This window comes from Schistocerca piceifrons, chromosome 5 (genome assembly GCF_021461385.2).
Source record: "Schistocerca piceifrons isolate TAMUIC-IGC-003096 chromosome 5, iqSchPice1.1, whole genome shotgun sequence".
Classification (NCBI taxonomy): Eukaryota; Metazoa; Arthropoda; class Insecta; order Orthoptera; family Acrididae; genus Schistocerca; species Schistocerca piceifrons.
In genome coordinates, this window is record NC_060142.1 from 670,545,204 (window position 1) to 670,558,657 (window position 13,454).

The 13,454-nt window shown below is 37.2% G+C and overlaps 2 protein-coding genes across 2 annotated transcripts in view; one reads left to right on the forward strand and one right to left on the reverse strand.

Annotated features, from left to right (window-relative positions):
• Positions 1-7,442, reverse strand: part of LOC124798110 (ceramide transfer protein) — a 204,400-nt gene extending 196,958 nt beyond the window's left edge. Inside the window, exons 1-2 of the mRNA XM_047261367.1 lie at positions 7,077-7,442; positions 6,364-6,480 (exon numbers count right to left, since the gene is read on the reverse strand). Coding sequence (XP_047117323.1) covers positions 6,364-6,480; positions 7,077-7,304 — 345 coding nt within the window. The 5' untranslated portion in view covers positions 7,305-7,442. The remainder of the gene's footprint in view (positions 1-6,363; positions 6,481-7,076) is intronic.
• A 77-nt stretch (positions 7,443-7,519) lies between these two features.
• On the forward strand, positions 7,520-13,047 carry LOC124797914 (cullin-1). The gene has a single exon (XM_047261045.1). It carries the CDS (start codon positions 7,879-7,881, stop codon positions 10,198-10,200), a length of 2,322 nt encoding a protein of 773 aa, XP_047117001.1. The 5' UTR covers positions 7,520-7,878; the 3' UTR covers positions 10,201-13,047.
• The last annotated feature ends 407 nt before the right edge of the window (positions 13,048-13,454 follow it).

Sequence of the window (13,454 nt, forward strand, 5' to 3'; positions counted from 1 at the left end):
GAGCGTGGAATGTCAGATCCCTTAATCGGGCACGTACATTAGAAAATTTAAAAAGGGAAATGGATAGGTTAAAGTTAGATATAGTGGGAATTAGTGAAGTTCGGTGGCAGGAGGAACAAGACTTTTGGTCAGTTGAATACAGGGTTATAAATACAAAATCAAATAGGAGTAATGCAAGAGTAGGTTTAATAACGAATAAAAAAAAAAAAAATAGGAGTGCGGGTAAGCTACTACAAACAGCATAGTGAACACATTATTGTGGCCGAGATAGACACGAAGCCCACGCCTACTACAGTAGTACAAGTTTATATGCCAACTAGCTCTACAGATGATGAAGAAATTGATGAAATGTATGATGAGATAAAAGAAATTATTCATATAGTGAAGGGACACGAAAATTTAATAGTCATGGGTGACTGAAATTCAACAGTTGGAAAAGGAAGAGAAGGAAACTTAGTAGGGGAATATAGATTAGGGCTAAGAAATGAAAGAGGAAGCTGCCTGGTAGAATTTTGCACAGAACATAAATTAATCATAGCTAACACTTGGTTTAAAAATAATGTAAGATGGCTGTATACATGGAAGAACCCTGGTGATACTAGAAGGTTTCAGATAGATTATATAATGGTAAGACAGAGATTTAGGAACCAGGTTTTAAATTGTAAGACATTTCCAGGGACAGATGTGGACTCTGACCACAATCTATTGGTTATGAACTGTAGATTAAAACTGAAGAAACTGCAAAAAAGTGGGAATTAAGGAGATGGGACCCGGATAAACTGAAAGAACCAGAGGTTGTACAGAGGTTCAGGGAGAGCATAAGGGAACAATTGACAGGAATGGGGGAAACAAATACTGTAGAAGGAGAATGGGTAACTCTGAGGGATGAAATACTGAAGGTACCAGAGGATTAAGTAGGTAAAAAGACGAGGGCTAGTAGAAACCCTTGGCTAACAGAAGAAATACTGAATTTAATTGATGAAAGGAGAGAATATAAAAATGCAGTAAATGAAGCAGGCAAAAAAGGAATACAAACGTCTCAAAAATGAGATCGATAGGAAGTGCAAAATGGCTAAGCAGGGATGGCTAGAGGACAAATGTAAGGATGTAGAGGCTTATCTCATGAGGGTTATGATAGATACTACCTACAGGAAAATTAAAGAGACCTTTGGAGGAAAGAGAACCACTTGCATGAATATCAAGAGCTCAGATGGAAACCCAGTTCTAAGCAAAGAAGGGTAAGCAGAAAGGTGGAAGGAGTATATAGAGGGTCTATACAAGGGCGATGCACTTGAGGACAGTATTATGGAAATGGAAGAGGATGTAGATGAAGATGGAACAGGAGATACGATACTGCGTGAAGAGCATGACAGAGCACTGAAAGACCTAAGCCTAAACAAGGCCCCGGGAGTAGACAACATTCCATTAGGACTACTGACAGCCTTGGGAGAGCCAGTCCTGACAAAACACTACCATCTGGTGAGCAAGATGTATGAGAAAGGCGAAATTCCCTCAGACTTCAAGAAGAATATAATAATTCCAGTCCCAAAGAAAGCACGTGTTGACAGATGTGAAAATTACCGAACTATCAGTTTAATAAGTCACAGCTGCAAAATACTAACGCGAATTCTTTACAGACGAATGGAAAAACTGGTAGAAGCTGATCTCGGGGAAGGTCAGTTTGGATTCCGTAGAAATATTGGAACACGTGAGGCAATACTGACCCTACGACTTATCTTAGAAAATAGATTAAGGAAAGGCAAACCTACGTTTCTAGCATTTGTAGACTTAGAGAAAGCTTTTGACAATGTTGACTGGAATACTCTCTTTCAAATTCTGAAGGTGGCAGGGGTAAAATACAGGGAGCGAAAGGCTATTTACAATTTGTACAGAAAGCAGATGGCAGTTATAAGAGTCGAGGGGTATGAAAGGGAAGTAGTGGTTGGGAAGGGAGTGAGACAGGGTTGTAGCCTATCACCGATGTTATTCAATCTGTATATTGAGCAAGCAGTAAAGGAAACAAAAGAAAAATTCGGAGTAGGTATTAAAATCCATGGAGAATTAATAAAAACTTTCAGGTTCACCGATGACATTGTAATTCTGTCAGAGACAGCAAAGGACTTGGAAGAGCTGTTGAACGGAATGGATAGTGTCTTGAAAGGAGGGTATAAGATGATCAACAACAAAAGCAAAATGAGGATAATGGAATGTAGTCGAATTAAGTCGGGTGATGCTGAGGGAATTAGGTTAGGAAATGAGACACTTAAAGTAGTAAAGGAGTTTTGCTATTTGGGGAGCAAAATAACTGATGATGGTTGAAGTAGAGAGGATATAAAATGTAGACTGGCAATGGCAAGGAAAGCGTTTCTGGAGAAGAGAAATTTATCAACATTGAGTATAGATTTAAGTGTCAGGAAGTCGTTTCTGAAAGTATTTGTATGGAGTGTAGCCATGTATGGAAGTGAAACGTGGATGATAAATAGTTTGGACAAGAAGAGAATAGAAGCTTTCGAAATGTGGTGCTACAGAAGAATACTGAAGATTAGATGGGTAGATCACGTAACTAATGAGGAAGTACTAAATAGAGTTGGGGAGCAAAGGAGGTTGTGGCACAACTTGACTAGAAGATGGGATCGAGGGATCACCAATTTAGTATTGGAGGGAAGCGTGGACGGTAAAAATTGTACGGGGAGACCAAGGGACGAATACACTAAGCAGATTTAGAAGGATGTAGGTTAGAGATAAAGAATCTTTCACAGGATAGAGTAGCATGGAGAGTTGCATCAAACCAATCTTTGGACTGAAGACCGTAAGAACCACCACCTTCAGAAATGTGAAAAGTGTTCCACTCAACACAGTCAAAAACTTTCTCTATATCTACAAATGCTGTAGACACTGGTTTTCGTTTCTTCAATCTACATTCCAAAATAAGTTGGAGAACCACACAGCTCTGCCTCACATGTTCCTACACTTCTCTGGAACCCAAATTGAACTTCCCTGTGGTTGGTTTTACCAAGTCTTTCCATTCTTCTGCAAATACTGTGTTTTAGTTTTCTGTGGATACAACAAGTTACTCGAGTTTAGATAATGTAAAAAAATAAACGAATAAATAAAATAGTTATCTACAGAGTGCTATACCACAAAAATGAATTAACCAGTTTAATGTAAAAAGGAGGTAAAAAAAGAAACGTGCATCAACAACCAATTTCAAAGCATACTTGAGAATAAAATGCAGACAAGAAACGTATGTATTATTTGAAATACTATTTCTCCATGATGTGTGCTACCACTGCTGCCAGTTGACATAGCAGAAGAGATTACGTGCAAGGGACATTCTGAATCCAAATAATAAGAGCATGGGTACATGTGTCTTTTCCGGTTGTTGACGTCTTATCACTCTTGTAAATGACTGAGAATTTTGATTACAAGCTGTGACGTAGCAACACATAAAGGTACTGGTCCAGGAAGTACAGAATTTATTTCTTTAAATCTAGTCAATGATCATGAATAAATTGTCATCAGACTATCATCCTGAATGTATAATAAACGCATTCAGATCTGCCTTGTGTGCATGCTATTGTGGACATTTTGTGGTTTGCCAGTGCAGTAACATTGTTGACAGCAGTGCAACACGTACCAGTACATAGCTGCAGAAAGTACAGTCATCGTGCTTGCATATCGCACAGTGGGTTGCAATGGGAGAGGCACTGCAAGATTGTAGATGGAATGTTTTCCAAGAAGATGTACCACACACCATTCCACATTCACGGCCATCGAGACACGCCTCGGAGAAGTCAGAAAGTTGCACGTGGATATTTCCAGTGTGTCCATTGTCCAATGAAGTAGTAGCACTTTGTGCCTGGTACTTGCCCCATTCAGCTCAAACTCTAAACACTACAGTTGGAGGAGGATGTGCTGAAAATGTTCGAAAAGGACCCAGCCACCACCACTTGGCAGTTGTCATAGACATGGCACACAGATAAAAGTGCTGTGTAGTGAGTTGTGTGTTATCCATGAACACCAGCTCCATCAACACCAGTTCCATCCATAACATCTGCAGAAGGTCCAGGCATTACAGGAAGAGGACTGCTCATGATGGGTACATTTTCTGAAGTGGTATTTGCAGCACTGCATATTCCAGCCACAATTCCTGGGCTTGGTGTTAGTCATGGATGAATGCACACCGACTACAAATGGCATATTAACCTTGCATAACATGCATGTTTGGGTGGACGAATATCAACAATTAACACATGGACTTGGATAATTGGTTACCATATCAATGGGCCATATCTACTGGCAAACGGATTAGCAGGATCGATCTACCTCACATTTATTAGAGACTTTGTCCTACTCTATTGGATGTATTGCCAATGAATGTTCTGATGTGCACATGGTTGCAACATGATGGAGCTCCATCACACTTTGATGTCAATGTGCAGACTCACCTCAACTTCACATATCCCAAATAATGAATTATTAGGGGTGGATCAGGTCCACCAACAATACAATTGCCAAATTTGACACCTCTCAACTATTTTCTGTGGGGCAGTATGAAGACAGTACTGTATGGCACACCTGTAAGTGGAGAATCTTATTGCTCAAGTCCATGGAGCAACTGAAACAGTTCAAAGACGACGACACGTATTGGCTCGTGTGTGAGGCTCAGCAATGCCAATGTAGGCTCTGCACTGATGTAGGGGAAAGTCTCTAATAAATATGAGGTAGATCGATCCTGTTAATCTGTTTGGCAGTAGATATGGCCCATTGATATGGTCACCACTCAGCATTATAAATCAGTAGGGCCTACTGAATAATTCACATGTGGGCTATGTGTAATTCACGTACAGTTAGCTAAAAATTAACTAAAAAGGTATTCTGGGACTAAAATTTATTCCAAGGCATCATACCGACAAAACACAATACATCAAAATGGGTGAATGGTATTTATTGTTATTAAAAGAAAAATGGGTGATTCTGACTGAAATGAAGATTGTCATTACAGATCAAAATCAACAAACGATTTGTCTGCTCTTGACCTAACAGTCCTCCTAATAATACAGTTTGTTGTGACCCATCTTCATAAGAATTAAAAATAACTCTAAGCAAGAGTGGGCTATCAACGCTCCAAGATATTTAATATATTTGCAGTTAAGAAAATGTATCTCAGTACTCTGTAGGTGCATAATCATTTCTAATCTTGAAAACTGTTAGAAATTGTGTTTGTTTTCACTGGAAGTCAACACCACTCATTATAAATCAATAATGGATACTTCACATGTGGGCTATGTGAAATTCATGAATTCTGTTTCTTTGTGAACAGTGACTTAATTAACAAAAGGAACAGCTAAATAAGAACACACTGTTAAATAAATACTCTGCAAACACCACTTCCTATTTTCTAAGTTTCATCTTTTGTCTTCGATATGGGTTACCTTTAACAGTACTACTCATTAGAGGCATTCAAGAGAGAACACTGAAATGGCAACTGTAAGCATGGTATTTACTATGTGAAATAGTGCTGGAATAGAACTCTAAACTGAACACCTACCGTAATTGCCAATAATACAATTCTTCCAACTGTCATCAAAGTATGAGTGCCTTATGGCTGAGCTAGACTAAAAGTTTCAACCCAGAAACAGATCTCTCTCACTAACAAATTTTTAGCATTTGCTTGGAGCTCATGCCCCTGGATGCTGTGTGTAATATCACTGACTGGAAGAGAGAAATACGAGTCTAATAACTGCACAAGCTCAATGATACCATGTTATGATTAAAAACATCTGAACTGTCATCAAACTTCTCTCATTTAAAAATGTAGTTCTTTGCACCAAATATCTTTCTGTAGTGCAACAGAGCAAAATCGTTGTTTGCAACGGGTTTGTAGTAGAAAATTCAGAGAATAAGTAAAGCTTTTCCCACTAATAAGAAATTATGTAGTTTAATTCTGAGCAACATGAACAGTGTTACCTGTCAGAGGTGAAATGGTGATATATAGGCTGTGGACATGAAAAACTAGGGTAATGGACCAATCAACTGTGCTGTGTCCTTTTATTTACAGTACACAGTTCAAACCACTTTATCACTGACTGTAAATATGTGGAGACTCACTGGACCATATCGAACAAACGTTTGCTTCTGTGATAAGCTAGCATATAATTTGCCAATTTCTGTAATTATTTTCAATAGCACCCTCTTTCTAACCAACTAGTTACGCGCAACAGAAAAAGTTCAGATATACGACCATTGAGAACTTGTATCATAAGCAACATACCGTACATTACAATATGGGGCACTCAAACAAAGAGATTTTAATTATTATCAAAGTACCATTTTTATATACTAAGTAGAGTTCTGCCTTACCTTGTGCGCTTCCAGAACTTCAACCCATTGTTGTTTTTCTTCGGGGTTGTCAGCTCTCAGATACCACACACAGTCATTAACGGAAACATCAAATCTGCATTCATCAAATTCATGCGGCTGAAAAAGGATTTTGGTGTTTTGTAATACACTCAACATGAAAGTTTCAAAACAAATATTAAAACGACTAGCAATAACAGGCAACAACGTGACTTCACCGCTCCAAGATTTCTCGTAACTAGATGAGAACATTAATAACAGAAGAAAATCACACAGATGAGCAGATATTATAATACTAAACATAAGAACAAGAATGTCCACGTCCTATTGTGAAAGTTCAGATACATTTATCTTTTCCACAATGTGTAGCATATTAATATTTTTTGGAAGGAAACGACATAGATTTGATGAACCACCACCTCACAAATTAGTCACTTTTTCGCAGTTCATCGGTAATGACCTTTCAGTATCTTACCTACCTCCTTGGTAGTGAGTGATTAAACTAAGCCTTGCAAAACATTTATCACCAGAAACGTTGTGAAAATCTAGCACTCTGTTTTTACGCTGGATTTTAATTCATGTGTACACAAAATTATCCTAATTTTCGGTGCTGTCCGCAGTTGTATCGACAAAAGAAATGTTTCGAATACAACAACAGTGAATGACAAAACGAAACAGATTGAAAAGTACTTCGTGCAACAATTCACAAAGCTAACCTTAACTGTCGCCTTGTAAATGCTAATAGCCCCTCGACATCCGAAGCCTGTATCTTGTTCTGATTTGTAGTATGAGAGCGTGCCATCCTTCAAAACGATAAATCTGCTTTGCCATCCATGAATGTAGTTGGTCCATTTGCTAAGGACACCTTGCATTTCGGGGTGGTTATATCCATTGTCGGAATCATCTTCATCATCACTAAATACTAGCGCGTGATCATCCGTCATTTTTGAATTACAGAATGAAGATTAAGAAAACCAAAAACTGGTGTCATACAGAAGACATGTTCCAGTCTTTTATCTTTTTTTATCACTGAAGATACCCAATCAACCCCAAACACCTGACACAAAAACACAAGTTACACACTCGGCTTACGACAGATGTGTGACGGTTTAAGTTCTTTGGACCAGTGCACAGCTGTTATCATCTTTGGTTACTTGCACACAGTGATGGTGGTGGTTGAGGTTAACAGTACGATGCAAGAAGAATAGATTTTTTGTTTAGTACAAACGTGTGTAGTTCGCTCCTCCAAGGAAGAAGCAACTGCTAAGAAAATTGCTTTTGCATTTGGAACAGAATAAATGTACTAGTGAGTTGTTACGAAGTTTTATACGGTTAAAGAGCTGGACGTTATGTGGTGATTACATCTTGGACCCGACGCAAGTTTACAAACTTCCTGATCCACATATCATAATGTGTAATGACTGAGCAACAGCGGGTTACCAGAATGAATGCAAATCTTAGATTTTAATGTATTCCCTGTAATAACTTGAGTAACACTTCGCTTATCCTGTGTGTAAGATGTCAGCTCATAAAAGCCATGGCAACCCTTCAGGCCTGAAGCAGATTGACCTCGACCAAATCTGGGATGATCTGAAGGATGGCATCGAACAAGTTTATAATCGCCAAGGTATGCCAAAACCTCGATACATGGAATTATACACCCATGTGTACGATTACTGTACAAGCGTTCATCAGCAAGTTAGTCGCCCAACAAACAAGCCAAAGAAAGGACAAGTATCAAGTGGTGGTGCACAGCTTGTGGGTCTGGAGCTGTATAAAAGACTCAGAGAATTTCTAAGAAATTATCTTGTCAATTTACTCAAAAAGATGAAAATGGATGGTATAGATCTCATGGATGAAGATGTACTCCAGTTTTACACGAAACAGTGGGAAGACTATCAATTCAGTTCAAAGGTGCTAAATGGAGTTTGTTCATATCTGAATAGGCACTGGGTTCGACGAGAATACGAAGAAGGTCGTAAGGGTGTGTATGAAGTGTATCAATTGGCATTAGTAACCTGGAGAGATAATTTATTTAAGCAGCTGAATAAGCAAGTGACAAATGCAGTTTTGAAATTTATAGAAAGGGAACGCAGTGGTGAGACAATTAACACAAGACTTGTGAGTGGCGTTATAAACTGCTATGTTGAATTGGGCCTCAATGAAGAAGATCCAAATGCTAAGGGGCGAAATTTGTCAGTCTACATGAATTCTTTCGAAGATGTATTTTTGGAAGATACAGAAAGATTTTATACCCACGAAAGTACCGAATTTTTGCGCCAGAATCCAGTTACAGAGTACATGAAAAAGGCAGAGCAGCGTCTTCTAGAAGAACAAAGAAGGGTACAAGTGTACCTTCATGAAACAACATTGGAGAGATTAGCCAAGACTTGTGAAAGAGTACTGATTCAGAAACATTTAGAAATATTCCATGCAGAATTTCAGAATCTGCTTGATGCTGACAAAAACGAAGATCTTGGAAGAATGTATCAATTGGTGGCACGGATTTCAGATGGTCTTGGTGAATTACGTAACTTGCTTGAAATTTATATTGTAAACCAAGGCCTTGCCGCTATTGATAAATGTGGTGAAATGGCTAACAGTGATCCTAAAGTTTATGTCAACACTATACTGGAAGTACATAAGAAGTACAATGCCCTGGTTTTGACAGCTTTTAATAATGATTCTGGATTTGTTGCTGCCCTTGACAAGGCATGTGGGAGATTCATTAATAGCAATGCTGTCACTCGTCAGGCAAACAGTTCATCAAAGTCGCCTGAACTACTTGCTAAGTATTGTGATTTGTTGCTAAAAAAGAGCAGTAAAAATCCCGAAGAGGCAGAGCTTGAAGATACTCTGAATCAAGTCATGGTAGTATTCAAGTATATAGAAGATAAAGATGTTTTCCAAAAATTTTATAGTAAAATGCTGGCAAAACGTCTTGTACAGCATATGTCTGCTAGTGATGATGCTGAAGCATCGATGATATCTAAACTAAAGCAAGCATGTGGATTTGAGTACACTTCAAAATTACAGAGAATGTTTCAGGACATTGGTGTATCAAAAGACTTGAATGAGACCTTCAGAAAGCATTTGGCTAATTCATATGAACCCCTGGACATAGATTTCAGTATTCAAGTTCTTTCGTCTGGTTCCTGGCCATTCCAGCAGTCATTCACATTTTCTTTGCCATCAGAATTGGAACGTAGTGTTCATCGCTTTGCAACATTCTACAGCAGTCAGCACAGTGGGAGAAAACTTAGCTGGTTGTACAACATGTCAAAAGGAGAGCTCGTTACAAACTGTTTCCGAAACAGATACACACTTCAAGCCTCAACTTTTCAGATGGCAGTTTTACTGCAGTTTAATGTAAGTGAAGTATGGGTATTGCAGCAGCTTCATGAATCTACTCAAATTAAGCTTGATTTTCTGATCCAAGTTGTTCAGATACTCTTGAAAGCAAAGCTGTTACAATCGGATGATGATGAAAGTGAATTGCAGCCAAGCTCTGTTATCTCCTTGTTTTCGGGTTATAAAAACAAGAAACTGCGAGTTAATATCAACATACCTATGAAGACTGAATTGAAAGTAGAACAAGAGACCACACACAAACACATAGAAGAAGACCGTAAATTATTAATACAAGCAGCAATTGTCCGAATAATGAAAATGAGGAAAGTCCTGAAGCATCAGCAACTTGTGGCAGAAGTTCTCAACCAGCTGTCATCAAGATTTAAGCCCAGAGTTCATATTATTAAGAAGTGTATTGACATACTGATTGAGAAGGAATACTTGGAAAGAACGGAGAGCCAGAAGGACACTTACAGTTATCTTGCTTGATTACTGAGCAACCATTCATAATGAAGTGTTCTCTCATTGTGCATTTGATATGGAGGCGTATTATGTGCAAAACTTAATGTTTGTCTGAGACACTGTTAACTATAAAATTGTCATGACCACAATTCTACTTGTAGAAAGTGAAAGTAAGAAATATACTTAATCTCTTTCCATTCCTCTGTTGGTTTTCATTTTATAGAAGCATGGTGCATTACTTTTTTTACCATTATAATTAAAAGTTCCACATTTCAAACTGTCAGTTTGTGTGAGAATGTGTATTTTTGTTTCCGAGTCTTAATCATTATTTTTTATTATCCTGTAGAATTGTAAATAAGTGTGCTATACTACATTCAAAATGTTGTAGCCCCCCTATGTAGTGAATAAAATGTGATGTCGAAGTTGTATTGTGAACCCAATTTACAGTTACTGCTTCACCTGTACCCTAAAAAAATTACTTTGTGTCTACTGTGCATATCGTTCATGTTTTGCTGACGTGCAAGATCTTAAACGTAACGTATAAGAATAATTAAGTTAAATAAATGTGGAATTTTGTGGTATCTGTGCTTATTGTCCATATAACAATAACTACTTTTTGCTGTTGTGAATGTGTAGCTACAAAATAAATGTGATGCCTGCAAAACACACAGTCCATTTGAATAAGAATTATTTTGTTAGCATAAAAATATTTTACACACTATGTGACTTTTCATTGCATAGGCCTAAAAACTTTTGAAATAAGTAAATCAACATGCAGCTCTTTTTATCTAGTGCTTGTAATGGTTCTCTCAATGTGAAGACTAAAATTCTTAAAGTTCCCCATATCCCTATATGATGTTGTTGGCTGTTGCTGTTTCCCTTGCTTGATTTCAGTTCAAATGGGGATGGCGTTTTCCATCCATATATTTTATAGCTGATTAAGAATAATATGCTTCTGCCTGAAAAGTAATGTGTGACAACAATTTCTTGGGACGTGGAATCAAGAACATGTAATTCTGATTGGCTGTATGAGTGATATTTTTCTGGTTTATTGCCCTATTAATAGGTGAGTGTTCTGTACTTGGTACACACAAATGTATTTAAGTGTTTGTTAGACATTATAAATGAATGTTGTGGCTCCATTTGCATAAATGTGTGCAACAAAAAACTAATGTGTCTTTCTGTGAAAATAAATTAGCCAAGAAATCAAATTCACAATAATTTTTTTTTTTAATTTATCTGTGATTGTCATTTGTTTTGGTGCAGCTTGCTGCCATAATGTAGTACGCCATTACAAATTGTGTTACTTTTTAGGCTGACTTTTCTGTTTTGCAGTGGGAAAGTGTTTGCCATTTTAACACCTGTAACAGAAATGCAAGTACAGAAGAAATCCGCTTGCGATCTCTCTTGTATTTTCAATAAGGTTCATCTTCCTGCTCAGCTTGCTATATTGTGTATGGTACGTTTGAGATGCCGACCAAATGGTTCTGTTGTACGCCTCATAATTCTTTGTAGCCTAAGAGAGAGAGACTTTCAGTGGCTCTGCATGTATTTTATGTAATTCCGATGATGGTCTGTGCTTTGTCAAGCTACTGGAATTAGTTTCTCTCCAATACTTAATCTAGTTTATCATCATTTCACCTATTCTTTACTGCACAAGTCATTTTGCTTATGTTGCTTTAAAAACTGGTAATAACACAACTATTCATTTAATTAGAGTTTCACATGTTTCCATACACGTATCACTGTAAACAAATAATTTTGTATTTGCTATCAAATAATTATCTTATGTGTTGGAAAATCATTCTCTTTGTTTTTAATGTGTTTCCTCTAATCCTCTTTCTCCATATTACACTCAAAGCTTATTACGTGAACCGCCTTCTCAAAAACCTTCCTCAGTTAACACCAGCAATACAAACAATAAGAATTGTAAATTCTGCAGAAATATCCTTATAAACGTTTCCTTCTTTACATAAAAGTCTTGTTATTGTTATGCAAAAGAATCTGTTGTCTGGTCTGATACACCATATCACAGCCTGTACATGATTCACTGTGATAGCTTAGTTTAGGATTACAGGTTAAATAGAATGAGGACATATGCATTGTCTGTAAATGGTCGTAAGATGTACGTCATTTAAATATTGACCTTTCTGATAAAATGGAATTCCAACGTCCTCGGATATGTCCCTTTATTTCTATTATTCTTTCAAGTAAATGTTATAGTATTAATACTAAACTGAAACATGAAAGACATGTAATTCTTTGCCTTTCAGCACTTATGTTGAACTGTGTAAGTTTATGTACTCATGATGTGATCAAATAAATGTTTGGGAGCTAAAAATTTATAAAAATCCAAACATGTTTTAGACAAATTGAATATATATGTATTCACTCTTTATGTACTGTACATCTCTTCCTTCATAAATTGATGGGATATAGCACTTTGCTTGACTGCTATCAAAGAGAGTCATCACCACCAGAGTTTATATTTGAATAGTGTTCACAAATTTGTTAAGGCAAACAGCAATAGCTTTATTTGAAGGTCCAGTTTGTGTTATTTCATCAATTTAAGTGAGAAATGCTTTGCCTCCACTGAATTTAATGCCAGATAAAACAAAAGTGATTGATCGCCTTGCCAATTTTGTGGTGAATGTTTCTTGTATTTGTAGAAGATTTGGTGGTCTCTTGACTGGCTTGTGGATATAATTGACATAGCATCATTCAGTCCACAAAATGTTCTTTACATCTAAAATCAGTCTAAAAGTTATTCTGTTAAAAACTCTCGCAAGAAGCCTTGTAGTGTAGACTTGTATATGCACCTACACCATAGAGTATTGAAAGTTCATACAGAAATAAATTCACTTTTAACCTGTTTCAATGTGAATGCAATTTCTTATTATTGTACTACCTTAAATCTTTATATCTTTTGTATGCTTCTTTTTTCCGCAATGTGTGTAATCTTGTCTCTCAGTTCTTGGTGACCCTGTCCACTACTTGAGACTCCTTTCAAAATTAAGACCTGATTGGTCTGAAAAGAACACAGATCAAAAAACTGTTAAGGGATAAACATTCTCTGTCCATTTTTCTGCATAGGTACGATTATTCTGAAAGCATTTACCCTCATGGAACAAGTCTTTTTTTACCTTTGCTTATGATTCTGTTTAGGGTTTCAGCCAATACAGAACTGAAATTTTCAGAAGGTCTTACTCCTCAAAAGTTCCCAAAGTTTGGATCACATATGTATCATGAGTGACGGTCTGTGAGCATGCATTGTCGTGAAT